At 35.5% G+C, this 10,832-nt stretch overlaps 1 protein-coding gene across 1 annotated transcript; it reads right to left on the reverse strand.

Moving 5' to 3' along the window:
- Positions 1–102: 102 nt before the first annotated feature.
- On the reverse strand, positions 103–3,154 carry LOC126613953 (L-ascorbate oxidase homolog). The gene is made up of 8 exons (XM_050281588.1): positions 2,909–3,154; positions 2,688–2,797; positions 1,937–2,207; positions 1,734–1,830; positions 1,269–1,614; positions 810–1,175; positions 648–726; positions 103–568 (listed from the first exon to the last, which is right to left on the reverse strand). The coding sequence occupies exons 1-8, from the start codon at positions 3,059–3,061 to the stop codon at positions 365–367; spliced, it is 1,626 nt and encodes a 541-aa protein (XP_050137545.1). The 5' UTR covers positions 3,062–3,154; the 3' UTR covers positions 103–364.
- Positions 3,155–10,832: the final 7,678 nt, after the last annotated feature.

Raw genomic sequence — 10,832 nt, forward strand, 5'->3', positions numbered from 1 at the left:
AATTTTTTTAAAAATCTATCACTTAAAAAAGTAGAGGTCGCACTTGATGCGATGGCAAGTATCACTTAAAAAAAGTCCATTAAAAATCCTCTCAAATCCAAATTGACTACACCCCCTAAATTCTATATATCGAGAGAAATTATATAGCTGTAGCATACAATAATATTTTGTAAAAACGCAGGCGAAAATTCATCTAAATTCAGAATTATACAACTAAGGGAAAAGAAACATCAAATTTGAATCTTCTCTTTTGCTTTCTTTGCTGCAATCTGTCTTCCCTTTAGCCAAACCTTCATTGTCGATGCAATTTTCCACTCCACATTCATGACTCAAGAAAACAGACTCTGAAGAGTCGAAGGTCGCCCTATGCGTTTCGTCCTAGAGCTTTTCCACACAGCAGTGCATTTGAAGGAATGTTGTATTCGTTATAAAGGCTTTGGACTGGATCCCAAACCCTGAGATAGAACTGTTGGCCAAGATACTGCCTTTCCCATATAGCAGACCTCAAGTTCCACATTCCTTGGTTGTCAAGTGACACCAAAATAGTTGTCCAAGAGTTTGGATACACCTTCAAAAGGAAAAAAGAGTAAATTATCTAACGAAAAGTCGAAATAAGCATGTACTAATCAGTAACAGCCTTTATTTACCTGAGCAGTATGTCGAGTAAGAGCATCGACGAGATTGTAGGTTCTCCTCTTGGCTGGCGTCCATGGTCCGGAACCATAACTGCATTTGTTCAAACAATAAAGATTATAGTCTACCCATTTATCTCGTAAGAATTTAAGCACAAGAAAGCACATTGGACATACCCAACAACCCAGAAATCATATCCATCTAAATGCATTGATTGGACGCTGTTTTCGTTGTTTTGGAAAACAATTTCGATGAAGTCGTGGTGTGAGACTGGCATGACAGGGGTACCGACGAATGCAGAGCCATCTGAGGGAACGGTTTGGATGGAATCTAGGCTGAAGACTCCAGGGATGTTGAAGTAATCAGCAAGCTTTAGAGGGGTATCGGGGTTAACATAAGAGACCCTGTTGAATGCATACCGCTGCTTTCCATTTATCAATGGTGCTGAATTGGCTAACACAATTGTCTTTGTTGGTGTGACATGGCCGTAATGGAATGAGCCCTGAGGATTAGGCCTGGCTGCATTTGCTGTCAGATTCCACCTGTAAAAAAAACAATGTTCAAAAGGGTCAAATTAAATCATTATAATCGTACAAATCTAATGCCCATTATGATTGAATTTTGCATATTTGTACCTGAAAGTTCTGGCTTGCTTCATAGACCAGTGTATTTGATAAGTAGGACCGGCAGGAACAGGTCCAGAAACGGAGGTGTGCGAGTTTGTATAGTGTATCACTGAAGTAGCTGTAAGAACACGCCTAGTGAATCGTGTGGATGCAACGATGTAGTAATCCTTTGGAGCCTGATTTAAGGTTACTAGGACAGAGATTGACTGGCCAACATGTATGTCAAGAGAGTCGTAAATGTTCTGAATTGGGTGAGATCCTTCGCATTCAACTAACTTCAGTTTGTGGCCCTCAATCCTGAAGTTTAATGAGGTTGACAAGCCAACATTTGAGATCCTAAACATATATGTTTTTCCTGAAATCATAATACGAAAAACATAGTTCAACATTAATCATTTGAGTAAATGGTTAAACTGGTTCCCTAGAGAACTAAGAATAGTTCAAGTGTTTGAGGAACCAAAGATCGAGAGTTACCTTGGTCACCACTGAAAGTGTTACTAGTATGGCCATTTATAAGAACACCGGAAGGAAAAGGAAGAGATTTTCCGGAGTCCAAAGATTGCTGTAATGCCTATAAAAATCAAAACAAAATGAAAACATAACTGCATTAACATACAAATTCTTTTACCTAACACTTTCAAAGTGCATGTAGAATGGCAGTCGTATGTTTTTCTTACCTTGTGGCTGGTATTGTACCAGTCGCCGGCAAGCAAAGTGAAATCTCCATCAGGGATTGGATAAGGGACTGGGATTCGAGGTCTTGCGTAAACATTGATCCCTCCAAACCCTCCAGCAGCTTTGTGAAATTGAGTTGATGGGAAATATGTGAATGAACCTATCTGATCCTTGGTCTGAAACTTGTAGGTGTAGTTTGAGTTCGGCAGGATGGGACAATTGGTTCCCAAAACCCCATCTTGCCAAGAGTTCTTCCTCTGTTTAATCCCATTCCTAGTTGTGAACAAAGAAACTTTCTTATTATGCAGATATCATTAGAATGAATGCCACAGCCAAATATTCAGACATTGAACAAAAGAACAGAAATGAAGAGCTAATCTCGCCTAATCCTAAACAAAGAAGTACGTAATTGTTTCGTTTGATGGCACGCAATGTAGGGGAAAATACTCAACAAGATTTTCAAGCTCAGATTTCTCATTAATTAAAATCTGGAACAAATTTCTCCACTTCAGTAAGCCTAATGCAGTAATTTTGCTAAAGTTGTTACAATTGCCCTTCTAATTTCTTTGAAGCTTAACCTAAATTAAATGGAAAAATATTGCTCCTAAGGGGCAGTAGCCATTTTTTTATCAGATATTGAACCAACATTCTTCAGAAAATGAAAGTTCTTTAATCTAAAAACAATAGAAAGCAGTTATAAATATAAAAATAAAAATAGAAAAGGACAAGAGGTTAATTGGAGGATGAACTCACCAGGTTAAGAGAAAAGGTTGGTCCAGCTTGTTAATAAGGTTGAGAATAATGTTGTCATTGGTGACAACATCTAGTGTAGGGCCAGGAAATTGGCCATTGATGAGAATTACCTTCAAATATCCAAAACCAAAAAAAAATAAAAAAATAAAAAAAAATAAAGAAAAAACCCGAAATCTCAAAAAATAGAACTGAGATTGCAAAATTGGCAAAAACCCACAAACCTGTTGAGGGACACCAAGAGGAGAAAGAGTCCCATAAGTCACAGTCCAAGTGTAGAACTTATATGGGTCTTCTGCTTTCACCACAGAAGAATTCAGAAACACTGCCAAAACCCCACAAACCAAGTGGAGCAAGAAGCCTGCTTTTTGCTTCATTTTCCCTCTCCCTGCAAAATGCTCCCCCAAAACCACAGATTTGAGTTTTGTTCAATTTATTTATTTCCTTTTTTGTTTGGATGGCATTGGATTGAGCAGTTAGTGATGCCCCTTTATAGCAGCAGCGCGGGAAAAAGTGCTCACCAGATATGTCCTTTCACTTCACTTTTTTTTTTTTTTTTAAGAGGAATGTTATTCATACCATCTTTTTATACCATATTTCTATATCAATCTTAGATGACATCTGATGTGAATATTCACATCATTTTAAAAAATTGCAAAACCCAAGGAAATGAAGGAGAAAGACTCATTCTCGTATACCACAATCATAATTTAATTAACTAGTTTTTCTTAATTATTAGTTTATTAAATAATGAACTAAATTTAAAAATCTGATTAATTCAAATGATGTTGCTGTCCACATCAAATGTCACCGAAGATAGTATAAAATATGGTACAAAAACATAGTATGAATAACATTACTTTGTTTTTAAACGAGAAAATTCCACATTGCCTCTAGATTTTGGTTTAATTAGAGTTTTAGTTTATGAACTAAAAGGTTATACATATCGACTATTGAACTTGTGACAATGTGGAGTAACCAACTTTTTAGGCAATACTATTAGAATTTTCATTAGAGCTTTAGGATTTAAAATGATAAGTAACATGCCGAATTTCTAAGATAGTTATTCCAAAATTATTATTGTTCGTATTTTGACAAATTCAAAGATCAATTTGCACAAATTTTCTGTCTAAAGACCAAAGTTACAATTAAACTAAAATGCTCTAATTAATTGTTATATTAACAAAACTGCTTTTTCAAAAAATAAAGTCTGGTTTGGTGAAAATAAATAAATAAATAAAGTCTGGTTTTATAATTGTGTGAAGCCATCAATGTTATTGTATTGGGCGCAAAGACGCGTTTTCGAGTGATGATAATTCTCGTTTGCTTAGAACAAAAGCCAAGTTTAAACCCATCATTCAAGAACTAAAGTGAAACAGCCCGACACACTTTCTTCATAAACCCGCCTCTAATTGCGCCTTTGATGTTGCAATTATTTTACTTTTTCTCCTTTCGGTCTGTTTTTTTTTTTTTTTTTTTTTTTGTCTAGGGTTTTGTTTTCTCATAAATATTGAACATTAAAGTTTAGGGTTTGCTCTTTCAAAAGAAAACACGTTAGGGTTTTCTCATAAGTATTGGATAATGATAGGTGGTATATTCATGATTCCACCCCTTCTATATGAAAGAACAATTTGCTCAGCCAAGTAAATGTAACCCACTTGTTTCTTATGAAAGTTTTTCTAGTTTTCTTGAGAATGCAATGAGATCGTTGATTGGTGTCACATGCAGCTCATATTGTTTTCTGTCATTTTTTCTCAATTTTCCAATAATTCTGCAACTTTGGGAATGGCTGTGGCCGGTAAGTCTGTAACAGAAACATATATATAATTGCAGCATAAAAAATAAACCTTTAGGGTTAATTATCCACTAGCCAATTATGGTCAAGCTCCGACCATAGTACTCCGCTAATATGGGCGTGTGACTGATTGTAGCATTATAATGTATAATATTATATGACATGCAGTAGCTGATCAGACAATGTACCAAGTGATGTGTTAATTTACCATTACAATAATTGATCGATGTGCTTAACAGTTAGATTAAATTGATCTTGCAGTATTTATACTGATATATGCTGGTAAAAAGTATGAGCATTATTTTGTCTCTATGGAACATACAATGAGTTGACAGACAATTTATATATAAGAGGCAGCTAGATGTACTTGTCATCCCAGTACCATTCAAATTTTCCATGGGACTTGTCCTCTTCCCTTTGCTTTTTCCAACATGTTATATATAATTGGGTTTAATTAGCATGTGCATGACATACTTGAATAATGCCGAGTCCAGCTCATAATTAGGTTTAAATTAAGGTATAACTTGGTTCAGTTTAACGATGGATTGACTAAGGCCATGAATGAACAATTCAAATACAAGATTAGAAGCTGAATCAATCATAACACGACCTTTCCAGGTCTTGTTGAAGCATATGCCCCGTATATATCAGCAACTTCGTGAAGTTCCATTCCCTATTGCTTATTGGGCTGCATATACATGTGGTACAATTACTAACTGCATCCAGACTTTTTATATAGTTTCATATTGTTTACATTGTATAAAAATTTAAAACTAGGTTAATTATAATGCAGTGTACAATATAATGAAGTTATGTGCATGCTCATGCACAAGATTTTATCCCACTGGCTCTCTTGCAAACTCTCAAAATGTTTAGACTATAAATTTGGCTAAGTCAACTGATCCCCTGTGGGAAAGCAACGAATTGGGTAGGTAGGAGAGCGGATATAAGAGTACTGGAGAAATATAGATTCAGTGATGGTGTATCCAGCCCTATATTTTTAAGCGTAGTCCAACCTTTTCAATTTTTGCTTAAATTTAGGCCAAATCTTTGTTAATTTAAAATTGCTAACAAAAATAACAAATATTTACACATCTGGTACGCAGCGAACTGACCTTTTTATCCAGTTACATATAATTAATGTTTGATTATCTGTATTTTCATAAGTATAATGTTTGGTTATCTGTTCATCCTTAATTTAAACCGAAAAAGGTTTAAAAACTGTAGGGCGGAGACCCTCTAATCCTGTCACCCATGTGATATTCAGCAATTGCCTGGGCCAAGTTAAGTCGGTACCGCTCAGCTCTTGTCAGAAAACAGAGAAAACGATGAAAAGAAATTAGGAAAACGGTGGTATTGCTACCACACGTATTGCCACTGTATAAAAGAGAGACAGGGAGAGGAGATGCGGCTGTGGGATTCCGATGACTTTATCTGCATAATCTTGCAAGGGAAATGCATTGATTGGATTATTATTTTGGAGGAATCAGAATAATGACAGTACTAGAAGTTCTACTACGACATTTGATAAAACATAATATACAGGTTGTTGCTAACCAATAGAATTAGGGAGGGGTTGGAACAAATTCAACGTTTTATGAAATAAACTATAAAAAAGCATGAATTTGTTGAAGCAATAAGTGACATTGTACATTAGCTTTATGATGCTTAATTCATCGTGATGCCGTGATGGAATAAAAGTGTTCGAACTTTTGGGAACGACATGGACCATAAATAATGATGGAAGACAAATCACTGCCGTTGGTAATAAAACAAAGAAATTTTTAGAAGACAGAAATTTAGGAGAGAATAGAGGAGTACTATTGATAACATCTTAATTACGATCCAAGTTTGGTTTTGATGCAACAATTCGTGTTAGAAGATTTTATATGTTTACCATCCTAAAGCCACAAACTTTGATACACGATTCTTTATTTTATTTTTTATTTTTCATACAAGCAAATATTGGGAAAGCAAGAATTAGAACTCAAGACTGAACTGCAAGCTCTTTTGCAAATTTAATACAATATCTGAACCTCCCAATAATATTCTTACTATCTAGCGGTTGAAAATGTGGTTGATAAAGCAAAAATAGCTTAAAAATTAAAATGGACTTTGTGTTAGTTCACTCGACCAATTTAATTTTTGTGTTTTCCTTAGGTCTATTCTATTCCTATATATATCCAATCAGGACGTGTCGGAAGGTTTGATATCAAATAAACATCACCGATAATGTTCATATTTACTACCTATTACTAGGTGTGAGGTTTTATCACAAAAAATATCAATTATTTTAAGATTACTTAATCTTCCATATATAATGTAATACCCCGTAATTGAAAAAAAAAGTTAAATATATGTGTGTATGTGGGTAATTATTTTTACATAATGATTTTATTAGATTTCTTTTATGCAAGAACCTACTTTCGATATGTAAAATAGTCTCAACATAAAATCCTTTTTGCTACAAAATTATTTCAAAAAAAAAAAAAAAAAAAACGAACAAACTAGCTAGTATTATTTCATGTTCGTATGTAATTAGAGATATTTTTAGTTTGAATTGGAAAAGGAGATTACAATAAGTTTGGCTTGATTTTTCTCACAAAAGCTAAGTGACGTTTTGCCAACCATTAGAGAATAAAGAGGGGTTAGTTACTACTCTGCATAGGTTGAGGTGGGATTCTATATCTTATAGAGTATGGATGTGGCCTTTGGGTATTTGTCCACTTTGCATGATAATTTTTGTTTATGACTAACTGAACACATGTTGCTTTGTCATATGAACGCATCCTATTGTCAATGATTAACTTCACATTTGGTGTGTTTCTATTGGAACACATATTAGGGCTAACGATTAGCTTAACATTTGTTGTTTTTCTATTGGACCACATATCATGACTAATGATGAGAACAACACTTGGTGTCTTGCTGTTGGAACACATGTGCCATGAATCATGAAGAAAAGAAGCAAACAAGGTTAATCAAAGGGAAGGAATTCAAGGGAAGAAACACAATCACTCACTATATAAAGGAAGGAGGAGGAGAGAGCAAAGAAGGGGGAAGAAAAGAGAGCAAAACCGTCATTCTCATATCACTTTTCTTACATATTTTTGTCAAGGCTTTTAAGTTATTGTCATCTATTTATAAATCCTCATTACCTAGTGAAATACAAATACAAACACAACCCTAGTGGACGTAGCCAAATTAGTGAACCACTTAAATCTCTGTGTTCCTTTGTCTAATTGCTATAAATTTGAGTTGAGCAAACCATTTATTAATAAAACACTGAGTTTTTAATAGAAACATAATGGAAAAGGAGGATCGACTCAAGGAGGAATTGGTAACATATTGCTTATCATTTACATTAAAAATTATTACTTTGTTGTTAATATTATGAATATATTACTCTTGTTACTAATCAATTTGATTTATGTTAAAGCTTGTAAGCTTGTTAGATAAAATGTGAGTAATGATATCTATGTGAACATGACATATACATAAACATTCATGCAAAGCAAGAAAAATAGTTGTGTTGTGTCAAGAGCTCACTTGTGTAAAGTGTTTGGGTTGTGAAGATATTCAAGAACTGGAGAATGCCTTGAATATAAATAATGAAATCTTGTATATATCAGGCGTCGGGGGAATGGCTTGAATATACAATTGGACGTTGGGAGAAGTGCCTATATAAATAAAGTGGAAATTGAGAATTTAATTCTGAAAATTGGGCTTAGGGGATGAACGGGAGTTAACTCACATTCTAAGGCATTCGGAGCTAAGTGGTATAAGCATGGTATGAGATGTGCAAGCTTGGATGCTTTAGGTATGTGTTAGCGGGATTAGAAGGGAATGAGTACATTCATCCATCTCATTTGAAAAAATTATTACATTCTAACTATTATTTAATTGGTACTTTTTGTTGTGAAGTAATTTGTGCATTATTGTTATTCCACTGCGTATTCGAAAAATTTTATGTAAGATTTTGTTATGTGATGTATGTGTAATCGTTATAATTTGATTTTATTTTCCACCATATCTTGGTTGTAGAGTTTATTTTTATAACTAAGATATGGCTCACACCCTAACTCGTGAATAATCCTTATTCGCGGGTTTGGACGTCACACAAATTGTATGTTATTTTGTTATAATTCTGATGTGAGATTGTATTCTCTCAACTTAGTTGCACTTAGTAACAGGATGGACCTGAGAAGATTTGGTTATATTCGGAAGATACATCATCACCGATGGTGGTTTCATACTTACCACCTATTATCACAAAAAATATCGGTATTAAAAGTACTTAATGTTCCATATAAAAAATTGTATGTTATTTTGTTATAATTTCCAATGTGAGACTGTATTCTCTCAACTTAGTTTCATTTACTAACAGGATGGATATGAAAAGATTTGGTTATATTTGGAATATACATCTCTAGTTGTGAACTCTCTCAATGAGGTTTCCAACCCAGTGCCCACCACCCTTTCTTTGTTTTTTTACCTTTGGGTTTGTTTGGATGGAGGACTGAAAAGAGGGCTTGGGCTGGGAAGGAGAAAGATTTTGAAGTTCCAATTTAAACACCTTGTTTGGACTTGGGGGGGGGGGGGGGGGGGGGGGGGGGGGGGGGTGGTCTAGAAGGCACGGGATTGGTCTTGTCTCCTCCTACGTCGTCACAATCACTACAACGTCTCCTCCAGGGTCGTCCCCGTCTTCTCCAGCGACTTCAAGCCCTTGTTGATATGTGGATCTCCACAAGTGAACCACTAAATAGGGTTACACGTGAGGGGGACAGTATCGGTGTGGATCTCCACATGTGAACCACTAAAAAAATTCCAGCATGGTTTCAGAGCCCAAGGTTACGGGCCCGTGCAAGCTAAAGAGCTTGTCACAAAGAAGTGTGGACTTGGAAACAAGTTTGGACTCTTAACATAGAGTCGGCCTCTAAGTTCTTAAAGCCGACCTGAGTTTCAATTGCCTATATATGGAACTTCACGTGTCAAGAGCAATTAAATCGCGGATTCGACTTGGGCCGAATGCGATTCCAACTCAATCAAACGTCTGCAACTCAGGGCCGGCCCAGGCCCAGTGCCACAGGGGCAACTGTCCAGGGCCCCAAAATGAAGAGGGCACCAGAATAAAAAAAAAAATCCATATAACTAAGTATAAAAACAAAAAAAAAAAAGTTCACAACCCAAATAGGGGTTGGCAAGAGTCCAAGGAGCAACAAAAGGGCCAGAGAAAGAGCCCAGCAGCAGATTATATAAAAAAAAAAATTAAACAAACAACAGGGCCCAGCCGCAAATTAGAAAAAAAAAAAAAACATAACAAAACATAAAGGGACCACTAGGTCCCAATTAAACCCTAATCCCTACATCCTCCACTTCTCTGCTGCCGTTCCCTACATCTTCAATATTCTCAGCAAGCTGCTGCAAGCAGCTAAATAGGCAGGGCCGTAGGAGAGGGCATCCTCCACTCCACACTCCTCAGTCTCAGCAATGCTGCTGCAAGTACTTTCCCTCACCACCAACCATTTTGAGTTTTGAGGTAACTAATTTTTAAAATTTGAATTATCAATTTATAATTTAATATAAAATTTTGCAATGCAAGTGACATAGAATTATATGATAAATTGATAATTGATGTATAGAATTATTGTTGTTGATGAAATGAATTCTTGACTAATTGATCATTGAATTATTTGATAATCGATTAAGACTTGGAGTATGATGGTATAATTGATGATTTTGCTTCAAAAAATGCTAGAAGACAATTTCTTAAATGTTGAAATTTGAAGGAGCTTTGCTAGGAATGGTTGTATATGATTGTATTTTTGATTGTCGGGGTTTAGGTACTATGTCCCCCCGTTGTATATTTTCTCAAGTAATATAATTTGGGCGTGAGGACCTAGACCCCCCCCCAGCTTCGACTGGATTCCAGCCCTCGTTAAATTTTTTTTTTTAAATATATGTTTCGGTATTAAAAAAGGACACATTTTGAGCTTTCGCACTGGGCACCCAAAAACTCTGGACCGGCCCTGCTGCAACTCCATCCGCAACAAACTTGAGAAACATCTGTGCATGCATATGGCCAACTAAAGCAAAACTATCCGTGCATGCCGACAATACGATAAAAAAGCTTCGGTTTTAGACCTTGACTTTTGAAACGGATCAAAACTGTGATGTAGAAGACCATTTTCATTCAAAATTTGTTAGTGGAAAAAGCTTTTTGCTTTTGAAGGGAGTTCCAAACTGATGTAGCTGTAAGTCAGTGAACAACATAAGAAATACAACAAAAATTTCTTGAAAACTATTCAATTTTCGAAGAGAATCGATTTTCGTGATTGAAAGTCTATCAGTGT

The sequence above is a fragment of the Malus sylvestris genome, chromosome 2 (genome assembly GCF_916048215.2).
Source record: "Malus sylvestris chromosome 2, drMalSylv7.2, whole genome shotgun sequence".
Classification (NCBI taxonomy): Eukaryota; Viridiplantae; Streptophyta; class Magnoliopsida; order Rosales; family Rosaceae; genus Malus; species Malus sylvestris.

Bases quoted from the DNA above. Each gene is read 5' to 3' on its own strand.
- LOC126613953 (XM_050281588.1), bottom strand. From the start codon at position 3,061: ATGAAGCAAAAAGCAGGCTTCTTGCTCCACTTGGTTTGTGGGGTTTTG. The intron at 1,831-1,936 runs GTAAGAAAAACA...TGATTTTTATAG, and splicing joins GGTACAATACCAGCCACAAG to GCATTACAGCAATCTTTGGA. The intron at 1,176-1,268 runs GTACAAATATGC...TTTTTTTTACAG, and splicing joins AAGCAAGCCAGAACTTTCAG to GTGGAATCTGACAGCAAATG.